The 20727-nt window shown below is 41.8% G+C and overlaps 1 protein-coding gene across 3 annotated transcripts in view; it reads left to right on the top strand.

Moving 5' to 3' along the window:
• ltbp4 (latent transforming growth factor beta binding protein 4) overlaps positions 1-20727 on the top strand; it is a 40864-nt gene that overhangs the window by 7991 nt on the left and 12146 nt on the right. Inside the window, exons 4-13 of one of the 3 annotated variants that reach the window (XM_032590705.1) lie at positions 193-410; positions 14835-15071; positions 15182-15252; positions 15882-16067; positions 16214-16316; positions 16424-16483; positions 16922-17044; positions 18749-18925; positions 19003-19131; positions 20112-20546. In XM_032590705.1, coding sequence (XP_032446596.1) covers positions 193-410; positions 14835-15071; positions 15182-15252; positions 15882-16067; positions 16214-16316; positions 16424-16483; positions 16922-17044; positions 18749-18925; positions 19003-19131; positions 20112-20546 — 1739 coding nt within the window. Of the gene's footprint in view, positions 1-192; positions 411-6120; positions 6767-14834; positions 15072-15181; positions 15253-15881; positions 16068-16213; positions 16317-16423; positions 16484-16921; positions 17045-18748; positions 18926-19002; positions 19132-20111; positions 20547-20727 lie in introns of those variants that run through there. The other 2 variants (XM_032590707.1, XM_032590706.1) reach the window with 2 other exon arrangements.

Raw genomic sequence — 20727 nt, 5'->3', positions numbered from 1 at the left:
ACTCAACGTTCTTTGAATACGTTTTTGTATTTTTATTTTCTGTAAGCAAAAAAAGTTTGAAATATTCACTGCGTCATGAACCTATAGAGACGTAAAATACGGAACATTTTGATAATAGTTACATTTTTTAAGCTGGATTTTATAGTAAACACCTTCCTGTTTGTGATGGAAATATTTCTGTTTCTGTGTCAGTCTGAGGGAGGCCCAGTCCGTTCTGCTGAGAAACTCCTTATTACAAGGAGGAAGAGGAGGCAACATGGCCGCCCTGCTGATGAAGCACATAACAAGAGAGAAGAGGAAGCTACACACACTGACTTCTTCATCCTCCTCTTCCTCCTCCTCACTATCCACCATGAGGGCCTTCCAGAACCAGAGAGGTCGGTTCGACTCCCACCTCGCTGCTCCTAAAGGTCAGTTTGTCACGTTTCTGTTTCCTGCTTTGAAATGATCATTAATTTTCCTTCCACACGTCGGTTTCCTTTTTATAAGTTAGATTGTTAAGACCCTGATTGTTAAGATAAGTAATAAATCAGCCAGTCGTAGAACAGGAACTAATTTACTCACTGGTCTAAGAAGGAGGAAGTGTTTGTGGAGGTCAGAGGTCAGAGGGGAAAGGCTCAGATATCTAGTGTAATGCACTGACTTTAAAAATAAAATAAAAAATTACACATATAAAACGCACTTGACTATAAGTCTCAGGTGACCTTTGAGTTTTTTAAAACCGTTTTTGTCATAATTATTAGACTTTTGCTCTTTATGAAAAACAAAATTGTGGAAAAACAATTAAAAATGCTCTTTTGTGTCAAAACGTTCTGTGTGACGTTTGTGAGGCAGCGTACATCCTAAACAAACATGTTGGTTTTTCATAAGCTAAATGTAGCTAAAGCTGAGGAAATCGTCCTTTAAACCGTTAAATCAAAACATTTGAAAAAGCTGTAAATTAGTCGCGTCGCAGTTGCAACACTCGTTACCACCAGACGATGCAGAACAGCAGCTCTGACGGCCAAACAACTGGAGCTCTGAAGCAGATGAGCTACAGCAGCAGCAGACCATGATGGCTGCCAGGGCTGTAACCCGGGGCAACGGCTCGCACGGGCTAACAGGAAAACGTTTCCTGGTCCAGTGAGTCTCGGCTTCAGATGGTTCTGTCAGAATTTTGGAATAAACATGAAGACATCTATTGATATGAAATAAGTATGTGAAAATAAATAGCTTTTTTTATATTAGCTGGCTTAGCATTACCCATTAGCACTACATTAGCTTGGGTTTTCTTAGGAGTTAAACTTTAAGAAGTAAATATTAAAACAGATTGATTTAAAACACATTGTTCTGTGAAATTAATTGTAAAACTATTCATTTAAATGTTTTATGGCTGATATAAAGTACATGGCAATAAATTTCATTTTTGCTTAGCATTAGCGCCACATTAGCATGAGGTTTCTTAGAAGCTTACCTTCTTTAAGGAGTTAAATTTTAAACAGTTCAATTTAAAATAGAAAATTATATCAAATTAGTTGTAAAGCTCTTATTTTAAATGTTTTTATGACAGATTTTATCTGTTGTAAATCATTTTTTGGCTCAGGATTAGTGTTCTTGATTTTAGCCTCTTAACAACAACTACACAGTCATGTCAAAATAAAATAAGTATTATGACGCTTTATTTACATGCATTCTAGAAATGATTATTTTCCCTCAAATTACCCTGTTTGATATTTTCCTATATTTTTAACAGCATCCAGCCTGATGTTTTCCTATAAATGTTGGAGCTCAGTGTGTTTTTCCTTCCTGTCTTGCAGACAGTCGGTTGGTTGTTGTTTAAGTAAACGAACAGGGTCATATATGCAGCATACCACAGAACATGGATCATTTTGTGGCTGATAAGTTGGTTCTGGGAGATAAAGTGAAACAGCGCAGGCCGTTAAGCTGCTGCTGGAATGTTTTCCATCCATGATGTGTTAATGGAGCCGGCGGCCTGGTGTTCGCTGTAAACCTCCGATAAGCTGGGTGTTAAATCAGTCACACGGTTCAGACCTGATCGCTGCGATTAGACCAGTAAACAGTTCCTGTTATTGTTCAGCTGTTGGAAGAAAATACCTCAGACTGTTCTTCATCAGGATCAACTAAAGGTCTAAATGTTTCATTCACGTGTGAAGGACATTGGTGCAAAAAAAAAAAAAATTTAACATGATGGTTTTCTGTTGTACATAAGCTAAGCTGTAACTTTTAGTAACTTTAGTTTTGCCAAGAGATCCAACTTTCACCACCTTTGTTGTTGGGATCTTTGTGTTTCCATCAGCAGATGTTTTTATCAAGTCCAAACACTAAAGCTGCAAAAAACACCAACTCTGTTCAGTCCACGTTAACTTGAATCCGTCCCGTCTAGACTTTGTCTAGTCAAAGTCTGCTTCGGTTGGTGAGGTGTGAACATTAATCGACCTCTGACCTCTGGTCCTCCCAACCTCGGTCTGGGTTCAGTGGAAGTTGCTCTCAGTGTCTTCAGAGGTTTTTGTGTCGTTTCCTTCAGTGGTTCTTGGTGCAGCGCCCCCACAGGCCAGGAGGGGAACAGGCAGCAGCTGGAGGTGGAGCAGATGATGAGGTTCTGGTTCCAGTAGAACCGGGTCGACTGGACCATCAGGAGGAGAAACGACTGAGTGGTTTTTACTGTAGGTACCTTTCTGCCTGCTGATTACAACAATGATCCCCACATTAGAACAACCTGAGCTCTTTCCTTCTGTATCCATGGTTTCCACTGTATATTCTTAATAACATCATGATGCTTCAAACAGAGCAGGAAAAAGTTGCCCGTTTAAGGCTCTCTGCGTTCGCTTGCTGGCCTCCCACCAGCAGAGCCAACTTCCAGTGAAGGCACTGGAAAATGGATGGATTCCAACAAGCAAAGGCCTGACAGCAGGGATCAACCTGTGAGACTGACACCATTCTGGTGGGCCCCAGTAGAGCCCTAGTAGGGCCCCAGTAGAGCCCCAGTAGGGCCCCAGTAGGGCAGAGGACCACAGTGTTTGGCTGAATAGAGCCTGGTTGTTTCTGCATGTGTTTGTCTATGATCCCATGTCCTGACTGAACAAGGGTTGATGTAAAGCCAGGATCAGTGAGGCAGAAACACTACAAACACCACCAGTGGGAGAAAGTTGACCCACTGAGAGCATTATTATTATTATTATTATTATTATTATTAATTATTATTATTTTAGCTCCAACATTACAGCCTCAGCTGATCCTTTACTGTTCACTCTGATCCAAGGAATCAGGTACTGCACTTTCAAAAACAGAATGTAAATGTGTTGAAGTACATAAAATTCTCTAAGCTCCTGTCATGTATCACGGTGAAAAGATTTAGGGTTGACATTTAGCTTGTTTATCCCCCTGATGGTCCGGTCGACCCGGTTCTACTGGAACCAGAACGCCATCATCTGCTCCACCTCCAGCTGCTGTGGTTCTGAGTCAAACCAACTTGTTCCCCTCCTGGCCTGTGGGGGCGCTGCACCAAGAACCATGAAGGAAACGACACAAAAACCTCTGAAGACACTGAGAGCAACTTCCTTCTTCACCAGATGGAAACAAGATGGAGGCGTCAGATTTTAGTGTTGGAGGATTTCTCTTTAGTCTTTGGCTAAAGGAGACATTTCTACTGCCAGCGCTAGGCTAACACCTTAGCTTTGGTTGTATTTACCCAGAATGCCCTGCGCTGTAGTCCACTTCCTGCTTTTGGAGCGGTCTCTGGTCCGCTTGGGGTTCACATTCAAACCAACCAGAGTTCACTTCAGCCAAACCCAGACAGAGGTTTGGAGGACCAGAGGTCAAAGGTTGACTAGCACACCTCACCAACCAGACCAGACTTTCTAGACAAATGGACTGGAGGCGGGTTAAAGCGGACTGAACTGGGCTGGTGGTGAAGGAAGCCCTGTAGAGTAACGAGACTGCAGCAGGATGTTTAGGAGGATCGATCATGTTCTGCAATGAGGCTGGAAGTTTGTTTGGAAATCCAGGTTCAGGGGCCAGACGTTGGTTCCTTATTGCAGTGACCTTCAGTCTTGTTCCTGACTGGCCACTGTCCTGCATGTTCTACACGTCTCCCTGTTGCACACACCACATTTAAATTAATGGACTAATAACTCGATGACGAAACAAACACAAAAAAGATTCACTGCTCTGGTTTTCTGGACGGCGATTCCTTGAAGGCTACTGATAGGACTTTCCAGCAAAGTGGTTTGGAGCCTGTTTTGGTTCCTGGATGTGGTTTTGAATTGATGTCGTGCGTTTCCACTGGAAGAGCAAGGTTCCAGAACATCCAGTCCGGTTCCAGTCAGTCGCTGTGGTATTCTTCATTGTGACGAACACCCGAACCAACCACAGTGGGTGTTTTGTTGAGAGTCTTCATTGTGGAAACCAGGGATGCCATCAACAGGGGGCGCTACACACCACAGAAGAAGAGCTTAGTAGCAAGATGGTGGACGGCCTGTGTGCTTCTGTGATCCCTGTTCATGTTTGTTAACAGTGTTTGCCAGATAGCGGGCTCCCTGGTGTATGACGTGTTCCTCTGGTATTCAGATGATTGGTGTTTTTTTTAAAAAGCTCTTTTTTAGTGGCCTTTATTTGAAAGTAGTTTGACAGGAAAGAGGGTTATGAGAGAGGGGGAAGACATGCGGCAAACGTCGCCAGGCCAGGAATCGAACCTGCGACCACCGGCACGAGGACTAAGGCCTCAATACATGGGTTGTGCTTTGCCCCTGCGCCACCACAGGTGTTTTTAACCAGACTTAAGACTCTGAGTTCAGTGTGGAGCTGATGCTTTTCCCCATCTGATGGAACCAGTTTGAGTGATACTTTCTGGACACCTTCCAATCAAAGGACTCACCAAGACATCAGGCGTCTCAGCTGAACCACGCCTGGTAAAAACCAGCTGTTGGTTCTTCGCTTCGTCTGTCTGAACCCTCGGCTCTTGAGAAGTGATTTCTTTCTGGAGGCTTCTGCTGAAGCTTTAAATGATTGGATCCGATTTTACCTAATAGCTAACGTTTGCTAGCGTTAGCTTGACGAAGCTTACCGGAAATTGCGTGTATTTTACACAAATCCGTGGAGAGTAGAGCCATGACATTTCTATCAGGCACAAAATTTCTTAAACATTCCTCTTGCTCCGACTTTAATTCTTCCATATTTGGAAGTGTGACCAACACGGACTGAACGGCTTCGTTCACTTCCTCTGCTGCCGTCGCCAAAACTGCAGGCAGACTACAAAGATAAAACAACAACATCAATGTTTCATGAATCCTCTTTCTGTCTGCTGATTATCCCAGTTGAAATTCAACCGGACAAATCAAACTCAATGGGAGAATAATCAGACAGAGCACTGAAGGGAGATGAGAATCAAGCTAAGCTCGGTCAGAGCGGAAACTGTGACAAGATTCTGATGTTTGAGTTTGTTCCCGTGCAAGAAATCACAAAAATATAACAAAATGAACATTTAACTCAAATCTGTAAATGTTAAAATAAGGTCAACTAAACTGAGGTAAACTACAACAAGTCCAACTGAGCTAATCGGTGCTAATAGGTGCTTAAAAAAGAGAAATTAAGATAAACAAAGCCTGCTCTAATAAAATAACATAAACCAATATACGGTCAGATAAATTAGCATGAGCTGAGGTAAAATAAACGAAGCTAAGATGAATTTACATCCCAATAATACCAGAAACTCTACTTTCCTTGTAGAAAAGCAGTTGGACATAAACATGATGTTTCCCTTGATGTGTTTCTCAGCCAAGGCTTCAACATTTCGCCGACAGATCATACTTCATCACTTCCTAGGAAATATCTGGAGACGTTTTTATTTCTTTGAGCTGTAGGTCTAGTTGACCAGCTTTAAAGCCCAGCTGCTGAGCCTGAAGCTCCTCAGAGGAGCTGCAGAGGAAACTGGAAGGAATCCGAGCTCCAGATGCGTCATGTAAACACGACAGCAACACATCAGGTTCAGCAGACAACAACATGTCAACAACAAGTGAGTAAACTCATCAGTTCCTGCTCAGCCTGCAGCAACATGAAGACACTGAGCAACCCGACCCCTGAAACCCAAAACCAGGTTGCATCATCAGCCTGACATCCTCTAAAGCTCGGCAGCGCGTTACGAAACCAGAGATACGGGGCCTCAGGAGCGAGGAAGAGGAGTAACCACTGGCGCTCCGCACGCCGACCAATGGAGCAGATCCCTGCTAAACATTTAGTTTGGAGTTGAGCCCAGCGCTGCACACTGCTTCCAATTATCTCCAGCTCTCTCTGCCTGCTCACACTCTGGAGGGTTTAGTGAAAACTGACCGGGGAGGGAAGGGGAGGGAGATGCCGTTTTCTTCTTCCTCCCTTTTTTTTCCCTCCTCCAGCGCTTGTTTTCACTCCACCAACTAGCAAGAAACGGAGAGCGAGTTCAGAGTCGGAGAGCGAAGAGCTTTGAGGCTTTCTGGCCATGCAGCAAATTCACAAACTCTGCCTGCAACTGTGAACATGCAGCAGCTGAGACTCGCCTGCTTCCCGCTCCTCTTCATCTTCCTGGCCTCTCCTGGGCCAACGCAGGGACAGACGGGAGCCAGAAGAGGACTGGAGAGGATTCAGGTGAGGTTCACGCCGACCATCTGCAAGGTGCTCTGCAACCAGGACGGCTGCATCAACCGCTGTGAGCAGGGCAACGTGACCACGCTGTACAGCGCCGACGGCAGAGCCACAGGAAGGCGAGACGGCGCTCACGGTCCCGGCTTCAGAGTCTGTAAGTTCCCAGGATCTGGGACTAAACCTGGCAACATTCAGGCTGGGATAACGGGAAAAGCTTTAGGTTGTGTTCAAACCACCAATCAGATAACTCATGTAATTCCACTAGGGGGCGCTCAGACTTTGTTCTGTTAAAAAATGGAACAATGATCGCCTCACATTCAGCGGCATTGGGTTCAGAAATATCACATACGTTAAACTTCATAGGTTTTTGTGCACCAAGAAATAATGGAACATGTAAAGCAGCTTGTCATAAAATAACGATGTGCTTTTCTATTAAACGAGTTTATTTTTGGCCACAGGCAGCAAAGATGTTACCAAGTCTAAAGAGTGCATGTCTTGTCTTTGGGGTTTATATTTTTTTTATCTCATGATTTGATACAAGGATCAGTTCAGATCTACAGGAGGTTCTGCAGGTTCTTTTGGTCTTTTTCTCTTCAGAAACTTTTCCACTTCGCGCTCGCTATGCTAGCTTGACTGATTTGACTGGCAGCCAGTCAGAAAAATTAACTTTACAACAAATTATTTTAACTTATATTTTGCTATAATGATTGAAAAACAGATTATATGTTATCATAGAAAAAAATATTATTCTTTCTTTCTTGTTTTTTTAAATAGCGAGAAGTGTTTAGTATAAACAAACACTGAAAAATATAATTTCTAGCCTAAGCCAGTTAGCATTGCGCGTCCCCAGATGGGCCTTTAACAACATAAACAAAAACAATAAAGAAAAAATTATTTAAGAAATTGAGATCCTTTTTTTTCTTTTTTTACTGTCACATTTATTTTTGTCATCCTCCCTCCAGCTTTCTCAGGCCCGCCTGGCGCCTCCTGGTGGTCCCCAAGGGAGCCGCAATCCCCACTTTGTAAAACAAGTTTAGATCAAAGCTGATTCATTGTTTGGTTAGAGTGGCCTAATCAAAGTCCACATCCGAGAATCTATGGCTTAAAAGCTGTTGTTCTCCATTTGACTAGACTGATCTTGATCAGTCTAGTCAAGTCTTCTTAACTGTTTTTCAGTTAAGAAAAAAATAAATTGTCTGTATTTTACCTATAAAAATGTTAAAACTTCACCAATTCCTTTCAGATTTAACATACAAACCCACTAAAAGCACTAGACCAGATTAGATTAGTCCAACTGGTCCCATAAACTGGATCAAAACCAGAAAAGCTTCGACATTTCAGGAGAAAGCACCTGTCAGACCTGTTGCTGCCGACAGCAATGATTTAAATTCTACTGATCTGGGATCAGTCCAGAAGGCCCAAATATTCACTGGCTCTTCTTCAGAGACAGCGATCTGCAGGTCACATGGCTGAGCTAGAGCAGTTTCGCTCAACACACCGAGCTCTGTTAGCGCTGACATGCTAATTCAAGTTCAGGCTCTGAACGTTTACCAGAAACAGCACAGGTGGACGTCACCTGACACACCCTGATGGAGAATAAAGGAACAGCTGCTTTTCTCAGGTCATTGTTGTCGTCTTTCCACACCAGCATTGTGCTAACGCCCTGGAGCAGGAGCTGCTAAACACCTGCTGTTCTTGGGGTTTCACTCTGAAGATGATAAGTTGATCAGCAGCTTCCTCGTAAATTATATGAAAACTGAACGGATGAACTTGGTTTTTCGCTCGCTCTGATCGTGTGTGTTTGTTTTTAAAGCTGGATTTGTTGAACATGAAAAGCTGGAAAGATCCAGATGTCTTTTATGTTCTGCAACTCAAAAGATTTTAACTTAATGAGTACACAATGTTGCCCAGTTTAATGGAAAAAGAGTCACAGGGAGAGGAAACAGCGCTGACATGTGGCTTTCATTTTTCATTAGCTGACAACTCTCAAAACAAAATAAGTCAAGTTTATTTGTATAACACATTACAGCAACAAGGCAGTTCAAAGTGAAAAACATAAAAACATCGTTCAGTCATCAGTTATGAAACAAGCAATAAACATCACATTTTGTCATATATCATCTGAATCTTCAAACAAATACTCAGCAAATTCAGAGCTGCTGTTGAAGCAGCTCTGAACAGATGGGTTTTAGTCTTGATTTACTCGGTGTCTAACTTATTTTGGTGCTAAGCTGTTCAGTGATTTACAAACTAACAGAAGTATTTTAAAGTAAATTCCCTAGACCTTGCTGGAACTTTAGTCCTTTAATCTTGGAAATGTTCTTCAGGTGATAGAAGGCCGACTTTCTAATTGCCTTTATGTAACTCAGAGTCCGTCACTCAGATTCCAGGCCTGGTCTCCAGTTCCTAGCTGTAATACCTGAAAATAAGTATTTCTGTCAATAGAAAGCAACCTTTATTTACTTCCTGAACATTTCCAAGCATATTTAATCTTGATCAAATCTATTGATTCGATCAGAAATCGTAGGGTTTTTTTTCTTGCTACAGAGTTGAGTCCTTGCAATGCGTGTTGTATTCACGGTTTTCACAGTACTATAAATACCAGAACACACACACACACACACACAGACAGAAGTCAATACAAAGTCCTAATATTTTGCACCATATTAGGACTTTATATTGATCTCCATTCATTTTGTTTGTTACTGGTTTCTCAATTGTTGACTCTATGATGTTTTTATGATTTGTTATTCTCGTGTTTTTATGGTGCAACAGATTTGAACTGCCTTGCTGCTGAAATATTTAGTATAAATAAACTTATTTTCTTGATTGAACAAATTGAAAGTATACAACAAACAAGCAAATGAGTATGTGTTGTATACAGAGGAATATAGCACTTGCATAAATAAACAGCCAGAGGTGTTAAACAAAAACACAACATGTTTTAATTTACTGCTTGAGCTTTAGCTTTAGTTAAATATTGTGTTGGTGTAGCACTTAAAAAAATAGCTAATGTTTACAATTACTGCTTTATGGTTAGCACAGCTAGTTGTTTAGTTAGTGGTGACCACTACTGCCTAAACCTAAATCACTCCCTAGTCTAACCATTACTAGTCTATTCCTGATCTTAATCAAAGCTTAATTCACACCACATCTCTAAACCTAACAAGTAGAGCTGCAGCGAAAATGTCCTCACTTTTCACAGTGACCTCAAATTTGTGGGTGAAAGTGGAGGGATTGGTCCTCTATATGTAGCATATGCAAGTACACACACACACACACACACACTCTGATCGATGTGTGCAGGATGTTTTGCTGGTGATGTGTGAATGTTTGAACTTGCAGTGAGGTAATGAACACAAACGCGCTCTGGGAGGTAAAAGGGTGGGGGTGATGACATCATGGGGTCAGAGGTCAACTCCCCTAACCTCACAGCTGTTCTCTGCTCAGTTTTTAGTGATTTAACATGAAGAGCAGAAATGTTTGAAGGAGTGTCTTGTTTTTCTCTGTTTGTATAAACTGTAGCCAACATTACAGCAGCGCAGTAATGAGTTCAACGGTCGCAGTCCTTCTGACTCCCTCTGCATGATTTACTGTTGCTTACACGACATTTTCCAAATAAAAGCCTTCAGGTCAGGCTTTCCCATGCAGCCAGAAAATCACCATAACATGAGAGACGACCTGAGTCTGGCTGTGCAGTACTTCAGTTGCATTTTATCCATAATACAGTTGAAACCAGATATTTACTGTAACATATCCAAGCATTTTTTCCTCTCTAGCCGCGTTTCCATTGACCAGGAAATTGTGAAAATAAATTTGCTTAATGGAAATGTCAATTTTGAAAAAATAAGTTTTTTTAATTAAAATCTTTGCGCAAGGTTGAAGTGGTTTTTCAACATTTTAAAACTCCAATGGAAACACTTTGACACTTCTGACAAAGTTGTTGGTTTTCTTCTGTTAATGGCTGAAATAACCTGAAACCAGGCCTCATGACAATATGTTTTTCTGGATGATAAATTGTCCTAGAAGCTATTGTGATAATGATAGTATTGTTGTTTTGAGACCATTTTCCAGTAATATAATGGTAATAATGGCATAATAATGCAAGAAAACATTTGCAAAGATCAATAAACTTTAAAAACTTTAAATTTTAACGAACATTTAACACTGGAACCAGAAGATGTTTTAAATATCCAAAATAAACAAAACAAACAGTAAATAAAATGAATTATAAAGTCTCTGGAAACAAAATTATCCTTCAATAAAGAGTTTAGTTGAGGCCAAAGCAACAGACTGAAGACTTTTATCTTCCAGTTTTTGGTAGAAAGAGAAAAAAAATAATAATAATTGAAATGGAAATTATTAAGTTTGTTTCAGTTTATCATGTGATTGATTATTGCTTCTATTGGAGTCAAAGTTTTGAAATGGTTTATTTTTAAAATATAAATCCCTGAAACATGTTCTTTGCAGTAATGTTTTAACACGTTTCTCTCTGTTTCACTTCATACTGTGTAACATTTTGATAGCTGTATGTTGAGCCAAGATCTTTGTGGGGTCATAAAGTGCCTTTAGAAGTATTTACCCCCTGGATGTTTTACCCCTTCTATTGTTTTTACAGAAGATAAACTAAATTTGTCTTTTTGAAGAAAAACCCACCATGTTGCCTTTCATCTGATCTCTTGCTGGAGGTTTTAAACTCCAGAGTTTTCTCCTCCTACGCTGAGCCCAACAGATTGTTTGTGTTTCTGTGATTTTTCTGTGTTCATGATGTCACAGTGCGCCTTTGTTTACCCCGAGCTCGGCTGTTTTCTGGGTTTGGGACTGAAACTTGCTCCAGACTCTGAGCGTTGATGCGCTCCATCTGTGATTCAGTTTGATGACCGTGTTTACAGCAGGACAAATCCGCTCTGTAGCAGCTAACCTGAGCGTAGCAAACACACACACACACACACACACACACACACACGCTCTGGGTCCATGATGGCGCTGGTCCTTCCTCCAAAGTAAAAGCACCGTAAACATCCAGAGGTTTCTGTGAGTTTCCGTCTGATTGGTGGCATTTTGGACTCCAGCGGCTCTCGGAGTAACAATGCAGCCACTTCCTGTGGTGTCGGTTCAAACAGGAAGCAGGAAGTGGTGGCTGGTTCTGTTGGCGCCATCCTCACCTTTCACCTGTTAGCGCTCCGATATGGATGAACTGGGAATGTTGGTAATTACAGACTGGGAATTCCAATAAAGCAAAACCATTCAGTAAAAAATGTGGAATAATTAAACATTTTGTTACTGAATTTTTTTCAAACAATTAAAATAAAATGTCTTACTAAACATTTTATTGTTTGGATTAGTTTTTGGAAGTTTATTAAAAATTTTGCTTGGAATATTGAACTTTATCATTTCTCCCATATTTTAGTGGATTATTAAGATCTGATATTTAAATTATTTTATATTTAATTTTGTTCTATTTCCTTGTAGGTTTAAACTAATTGGGGCCTGCCATGCAAAGCAATGGCAGGAACTTAGACTTAGACTTAGACTTAGACTGACTTTATTGTCATTTTGCATGCACAGGGTGTATACAGAACGAAATTTCGTTGCATACGGCTCAGGACAATGTTTTGCTATCCTATTGCTATTCTCCCAATTCTTTATTTTTCATCCGTAACCGTTAATGCGGCTCATACTGCTGCGTGCACACCTACAAATGAGGTATCAAAACGTGCAGAAAATTCACGCCATTGGAGCTATTACTTTTGGTGGGATTCGGGGTTAACATGGCGACATAATTCGCAAAAAACTACGAAAAAAACCCCATTATAAGTCAATGGGAAAAATCCTACAAATACCCATTTTTGAGGATTTTCTGTGTCGTCACGAATTCACGTACAAATGCCATTCAAATTTCATTTTGTAGATACGTCTGTGATGTCTTCGAAAGTGAAGACGGCTCGTCGATACCAATTACGGTTTGTCCACAATTTGTCTCTAAGCGACCCAAAGTTTCTAATTTTTCCTAAAATTAGAGTGAGAGTCAGGGCCTTTAGATCTCCACTAGAGTGAGAAATGAAGACAATTTTTCACCCCAAAATAATTTTGAAATCGCCATCACGCCCACAAATATCGCACGATTGGTATCAAAATCGGTCCTGACATTGATACGCATGTCTGCTCCGGTAAAATGTTTTCGAAATTTATCTAGACCGTACGGTTTTCTGTCACGGTGCTTCAGAGCAAAGTCATGCGACAGGATTTTCTGAGGCTGTCTGAGTCTCTCTCCCATGTATTTGACTAGAATTTCAGATCTGTGCAAAACATTTCTTTCTCTCATCGCTGTAAATGCTGTGAGGGAGGTAGAGATATGAATCTCGGGAATATTGCAGAAGACACATAGCCCTCTCATACGCTTCAAACGGTTTTCGAATATGTATTACGGTTCCCGAACGGGAAGGATTTGTTTCCAATGCTTTTTTTCAGTAAAACTTGTTGGCTCAAATAGAGTATTCTCTGCCCCAGCCTCTCTCACTAACAGTTCACACTTTGGTGAGAAAATTATTTACCATAGCAACGGAACTCAAGAGGCTATTGGCTGCTGATTAGGACTACAAATACGCATCACTGTAGTTCTATCTATGGTGGAAGAATCAGTTGAAACAGAGCAGGACTGAACTGGCCTTTATAACTACTTGCTGCTATGGGCTGTATATAACTGATTTAACTCAGTTACTGTTACACATGGGATTAGTTTGGAACTTTAAAATGAAGCATAATAATAATTTCAAAATAAAAGCCTTGACAATTTTTACATGAGATTATTGCTCTTTTGAGCATTATATAACTGATTTTATACAATGACTGTTATACATGGGATTAGTTTGGCCCTTTCAAATGAAGCATACTGAAAATTTCAAATTAAAAGCCTTGAAAATTTTTAGATCAGGTATTTGCTCTTTTGGGCATTATGTGAATTTTTTATCCAAAGCACTGATACACATAGGATTAGATTGGTGCTTTGAAATGAAGCTTAACAAAAATTTCAAAATAAAAGCCTTGAGATTTTTTACATGAGATTATTGCTCTTTCGACCATTATATAACTGATTTTATTCAATGACTATTATACATGGGATTAGGTTGGCCCTTTGAAATGAAGCTTAATAAAAATTTCAAAATAAAAGCATTTAATATTTTTACATCAACTACTTGTGTTTTGAGCATTATATAACTAATTTAACCCAATGACTATTAAACATGGGATTAGTTTGGCCCTTTGAAATGAAGTTTAACAAAACTTCCAAAATAAAAGCATTGAAAATTTTTTAAATAATACTGAATGGTGCACGTCCACCTTACTTAACGTTCTTGTGATTCTCCACATGCTATTGATTACATTGAAGCGTTCTTTAGCATTGATGCTAATTTGTAGCATGACAACGCCGGGCCCAAACCAACGGGCACGCTTTGGCAGGCCCCGGTTAAATTTCTTCAGAAATTTTCTAGTTATTAAAATGTTATTTAATAGTTATTTGTTTTTTATATTTAAAGTCTGTTAGAAATTTAATTTCATATTTAGCAACATATTTACAAAAATTTCCAAATTGTTTTGCATTTAAATTTTAACAGTAAAAATAATTTCATTGTGCGTGCCGTGGTGGCGTAGCGGTTAGCGCGACCCGTATTTGGAGGCCTTCAGTCCTCGACACGGCCGTCGCGGGTTCGACTCCCGGACCCGACGACATTTGCCGCATGTCTTCCCCCCTCTCCTTCCCCATTTCCTGTCAGCCTGCTGTCACATAAGGGAGACTAGAGCCCACAAAAGACCCCCTGGAGGGGTAAAAAAAAATTCATATTTTTGGAGAAATTCTTAAATTTAATTATAAATGTTATACGTTTCTGTTGTTTTTACTGTAGATGTGACAAACTAGGAATAATTAGATGGTCTAAATGTTTTTTAGTTTCTTTTTATTTAACAGGAACAAACTAATTCAGCTGGGCCTTTTAAACATGGAGGTTTCATGCTAACGCTAATGTTCATCCCTGGTTAGCTTCCAGGATTTAAACAAATTTAAAAGCTTAGAGGTTTCAAATATTAACAGTAATAAAATTTAAAAGCATAATAATGCAGTTCAGTTCTCGCTGTGATCATTGAGCCTCTCTTCAGCGGTTCTGCTGCTGGTTCCGACCCAAAAGGACCCGAACTGAGCAGAACCCGGTCCATCTCCTCCGCAGTCCTCTGCCCGCTGCTCTGTAAGAATGGCGGCGTCTGCCTGCAGATGGACCGCTGCCTCTGCCCCGCTAATTTCACCGGGAAGTTCTGCCAGATCCCCGTCCCGCTCCCCGGCGCCGCCTCCACCAATGAGATCGTCCAGCCGCCGCTGCCCTCCTCCGCGGCAGCCAATCAGGAGCTGATGCGGTCGGAGTTCCTGCTGCCGCTCGGCCAGAACCGGGCGGCGCCGCCGTCCGCAGGTGAGCCGCCACACCTTTCGCTGGTCAAAGTGTTTATGAGACGTTTGGATGTTTTCAGAGAAACGTTTGGTTTGTCTGTGAGTTTCGTGTTTCTTTTACCAAACACAAAGACCCCCGCATGGTAAAGGTCAGAGTTCAGCACCCCAAAGAGGCCAGCGTGAAGATCCACCAGGTGATGAAGGTAAAACCAGTTAGAATCAACTTCCTGTTCAAGTTGCTCAGAAAACTAAGAAATATTTTGGTTTCAGATTTCTTGTGAATTTCATTGAATTTTGATTTATTGTAGGATTTTCATTTGACTTTCTTTCAATTATGTCTTTTTACAAATTTAGTCTGAATTTATTTTAAATTGTGTAATTTGATTCTATTTTTTATTAAATTCCTACTAATATTTTTTGATTTATTTAGTTATTTTATCCATTTCACTTTTGTTTTTTAAATTTCTTATTTGAATACTTTTTAAATTTTAATAGTTTTATTTGATTTTTTACAAATATTTTCATTTGGTAGTTCCTATATTTTTTTCATTTTGCACTGTGTTGTAAAAAATTTAATATTCCCCATATTATTAACTTTATTTTTAAAAAAAACCCATTTATTTTAATATTTCATTCTAAAGGTTGTTAAAAATGATTTTAATCGTTTTTATGATTCATTAATATTAATTGACAATATGTATTATATGTATTTTTAATAATTTAGTTTTTTTTGTTTAATCTCCTTGTGTGATTAATTATCTTTGTTTTTATTTATTACATTTCTGTGTAATTTGAATAAAAGCACAGATTTTTTGCCTCCGTGTCGCTCCAGGTGTCCGGGTCCAGTCCGGCCCTGCGGACCCTCTCCTCCTCCTCTTCGGGTTCTGCTGGTGCTCCGGCCCAGGCTCCGCTTCCAGCAGGTGGCGCTAGAATCCAGGCCCAGACTCTGAGGGGCGGCGGTACCTACAACCCGCAGTCTGGCTTCAAATACTGCTTCAGAGAGGTGAAAGACGGACAGGTGAGAGCAAACCGCTTCCTGTTTGACAGACGGTGAACTATAAGATGTTTTCTTTGAATTTTTGTGATACTTAGTCAGTTTCCATCCTCCTAGAGCAGATTATTCCTGCGGTGTGATCTGTGTTCGCTGTGTTTGTGTGTTTGCAGTGCAGCTCTCCACTTCCGGGTCTGAGGAGCAGAGAGGTGTGCTGCAGGGGAATCGGGAAGGCCTGGGGTCTCACCGACTGCAGCCTCTGTCCTGAAGCTCCAGGTAGAAACACAGCAAACCCCCAGAGGACACAAAACTGTCGCCAAAGTTAGATAAATGCTGATTTCCTGAAGAAAACGTTTCTGAATTAATCTTTTATTTGTTCGCAGGTCAAAGAAACAGCAGCTGTCCTGTTGGCTTCGAGCGAACCAATGGAACGCAGTGTGTCGGTGAGTTAAACACTCACACAGAGAGGTCAGAGGTCAGAGGCAGGTGGAGGGCTCCTAAGATGAGTTTACCCAGTCCAGAAGGGGGCGCTAATCCTCCAGTATATACAACATGAAAAGATGAGCAGAAGGTTTTGCTTTCCTTTTTGTATTCAGATTTTTTTTTTTACAGAAACCTGGAAAAATATTTATATTTATATTTTTTTCTATTCAGGTTGTTTTCCAAGGATTCCTCTAAATCACATCTGCTCCAGTTTTAATAATCAGGAGATTTTAATCTGCAGATTAATTTTCCTGCAGAAACCAGGCGTGGTTTTGACCTGAGCTTCAGGTCTTTGGGTTGCAGCATTTCTCCTCCCGTCTCCGAGTGTCGGAGTCATGGAAGTGAAATCCCATCACTCACGCGTGTGTGTGTGTGTGTGTGTGTGTTGGTGTGTGTAGATGTGAATGAGTGCCTGCAGCCAGGGCTGTGTGAGAACGGCATCTGTGTGAACACCAGGGGGAGCTATAGCTGTGTGTGTCGGTTGGGGTTCATCCTTGACGCCACACATGGAATCTGCATCTGTAAGTAACACGCGCGCACACACACACACACACGCTCTCCGCCGCCGGCTTCACCAGAGGAATAACGCAACTCGGGACCTCCAGAATCCTCCTGAACGTCCGCGTAGCGCTGCGCAGGCTCCCATCAGGTGGGAGGTGAGGCGTTCAGGCGGTTTCGGTGAGTCCTGGCCGCAGTTGCGTCATTCCGACCGGCATTCTCCGGGTCGACGGAGGAGGAAGGAGCTGCAGGATGCTGGTCTGGCTGCTGTCTGATAGCAACGTCTCTGTTTTCACTTCTCAAATCTTTCATTTTCCAGGATTGTTTTTAAATCCAAACCTTTTTGCTCCAGTTCCTGAGCGTCTGTCTTGTTTCGGACCCAGAAACTGATCCAGAAGAGATTCATCTGAGATACAGGAAGCAGTAAAATCTATGGCTGGAGCGTGGATTAGCTGATTAGCGGAACACCAAGCCAGGAGTAACCTCTGTAACAGATACAAACGAAAGTTAATGTCAGCAACATTTACCGATAAGAGAGCAGTAGGAGAAAGTAATAAAGAACAGACAGTAGTGAGCAACACTAACTGGCATATTTACTGCATTAACCAGGAAGTGCTAATCATAAACGTTAGCTTTGCTTTAGCACTGTACCAACGTGGTATTTAGCAGTACCTAAGAAGTTATACCAACAAAGTATTTAGTAAGCTAATGCTAAAGTGCTAAGTTCAATCATGTTGATAACCACCATGTGCTAGCGACACCATCGTATCGCCCTCAACAGGGTCAAATGTGCTACTGCATACCAGCCTGTCCGGTTTGCGCTTCAGGAAGTGATTTTTGATTTTTTTTTTAACAGTTTTTTGGTTTCAGTTTTATAGTTGCTGAATTTTGCTAACTGACCACGGTAGTGCTGCGGTCAGAAAGCAGCAGGACATTGGTTTTAACTTCTTCCTGTACAACTACAGCAATGCATTCTGGGTACAGAATAACATGGGGACAGGAAATGGAACTGCTGAGTAAACATTCTCCAAAATAAGAGCATGAATGGGGCGTGCTGTGGTGGTGTACGGGATAGCGGGATCCACGAGGCCTTGAGTCCTCGACGCGGCCGTTCGATTCCTGGACCCGGCGATATTTGCCGCATGTCTTCCTTCCCCGTTTCCTGTCAGCCAACTTTCATATAAGGGGCACTAGAGCCACAAAAGACCCTGGAGGGGAGAAAAAAAAATAAGAGCATGAATAAACGTCTAAGAAGTGGAATAATTCTTAGTATTCGATAAGCAAAACTTCAACACAGATGTTGAACTTTATTTAACTGAAAGTTTACAAATCAGCTTAGTAAATTGATTTAAGGGAAGCTAAGTGTGCTGAACGTTTTCAAAGTTAGCAAACATGCTATAGCGCTAAAGGAAAAGCTAGCTGCGCTATTTGTGGATTTCTAACTGCTCCTGACTGAAAAACGTCAGATGTGTTTGATTCTTGGTTGGTTCCAGAACTTCCCATCCATCTCCCTGATTGTTGTGTCTCGACCCGGTTCTGGTCTTGCTCGGCTCGGTTCTGGTCTTGTATCCGCCTTTATTCTCTGAAAGCACCAGGAATTGGACTCTGTGTGTTTCTGCTGGCCAGAGATCAGCATGTTCTGGTTCTGCATGCGGCGCACTGGCGTCTCGGCCCGTTTGGACCAGAATGTGCTCGGTGACGTGTCTCCGTCTCTGTGTCCTCCTCAGCGCAGAGCGTGATTTCAGAGGAGAAGGGTCAGTGCTACCGGGTCCTGGGCTCCAGTCGGGGTCCGTATACCTGCTCCCTGCCCATCGTCCGGAACATCACCAAGCAGATCTGCTGCTGCAGCCGGGTCGGGAAGGCCTGGGGGCCCGACTGCGTGCGGTGCCCCTACTTTGGTTCAGGTGGGTCGGTTCTGTTCCAGTGGTTCTCTGGAGCTTTTCGTCAGACTTTCTGTTTGCTTGCTCTGTTTGCTCCCCAGTCGCCTTTAAGGAGATCTGTCCGGCCGGCCCGGGTTACCATTACTCGGCTTCCACTCTGCAGATCAGCCAAAGAGTGGACGGCGATTCGACGGGCCGAGAATTCCTGCTGACAGCGCTGGACGCCTCAGGTTAGCATCCAGTTGGATCCAATGCAGCGCATCACGTTATCTGGGCCGCTTCTGAAGGTTTTAATCATTAAACATGTTAAAGTGTTTGTTTATGGGTTTAAAAAAAAAGAAATCAGATTTTTGTTATTTTTACTTTTGGAAAAACCTTTTATTCAAATTCACTTTGAGCAAAAATACCTCAGTTACAAAATGCTCCCTAAAAACTGATTGTTGTTCTTAATTGGCAAAACTGATGAGCAGTTTGGGGAACACTTTCACTAATCCGCTAATAGCAAGCTAATTTTCATTTAGTGCTAGTATTTTTATTAACATTGAAAGTTCCAAATAAATTCTAAAGCGCTAAGCTAGCTCCATGGTTATTTGTGGAGCTAAGGTTTAGCTTAGCATTGTGGTTCAGTGCTTTTGCTAAGTTTGAAAACATTTAAACTTAGCATAACTTCTGGATAACTTCCAAAACTTAAAATTAGCACCACAATTATCAGCAGAGCTAATTTTTTTTTATCTCTTTAGTGTTTTGGTAGTTTTGAAACAGTTAGTGCTCTCAGCTTCCGCTAAATTATTTTATTCTGAATAAATAAAATGCTAAGCTAAAAATTAGCTTGGCAGTTGTTAGCAGAGAACATTTTAGAGTAGCAGTTTTGCTAACCTTAGAAATATTTAGCGCACTTAGCTCCCGCTAAATTAAAATTTCTACAGCTCTATTCAGATTTATTCAGATGAATAAAGTTGTGTTGAAGTTTTGATTATCGCCTTTTAAGAATCCTTCAGATAGATGTTTATATTCATGCTCTTATTTTGAAGGGGAGGAAGGTCCGTTTCCTCTCCTCTTTCTTCAGTGGGCAGTAGGCGGAACCAGCGCCTCTTTGTTTGGATCAGAACATAAACTGGGTTCCTTTCTCTCCTTCAGCAGAATCGGACCTCCAGAACTTTTGATGCCGATGATCATTCAGTAATGGTCCGGACCTCCTTCTTCCCTGCAGATCCAGTTCCCAGGTCCAGCGGTGTTATAGCCTTCGGTTCTCAGCAGAGACCTAGTTCGTCCGGGTCACCATCTGGTACCAGAACCGGTCCAGTCCAGGTCCAGGTCCCTGCTCAGCTAGATCTGACCGCCAGTTCCAGACCGACGCCCCCTGCTGGTTCAGCAACCCGGAATGCTCAGACCCGACTGGAGGTCCAACATGGCCGATCGGACATCCAGAATATCCGACTGGACCTGGCTCTGGCGAGGCCGCAGCCGCCGCTGGCGTTCCCCTCCTCTGTATTGCGACCCGACCCGGCGCCGGTACCAGCAGACTCTCTGCCGACCCCGGCCCCGCCCCGGACCTCGGAGCGCGGGTCCAGACCCGGACCAGAACCGCCTGGTCCGGAGAGACGGCCGGCTGCAAACCCGACCAACCGGCCCGCCAGAGTCCAGCGTGAGTAGAGCCAGAACCAGAACTGATCATCTGGTTCTGGCTGTGTGTTGGTAAAGGAACCAGTTCAGTTTCTGTTAAAACGTCAAAATATCTGAAATAGATTCATTAGATTAAATATGATTCAGTTTCACCAAATTCTGATTAATTTTTCCTCTAAAGTCTGAAAGTTTCTGAACTTCAG

Source organism: Xiphophorus hellerii, chromosome 18 (genome assembly GCF_003331165.1).
Source record: "Xiphophorus hellerii strain 12219 chromosome 18, Xiphophorus_hellerii-4.1, whole genome shotgun sequence".
NCBI classification, from domain to species: domain Eukaryota; kingdom Metazoa; phylum Chordata; class Actinopteri; order Cyprinodontiformes; family Poeciliidae; genus Xiphophorus; species Xiphophorus hellerii.
Note: the sequence above shows the minus strand (reverse complement) of the source record. Positions and strands in the feature narration are given on the sequence as shown.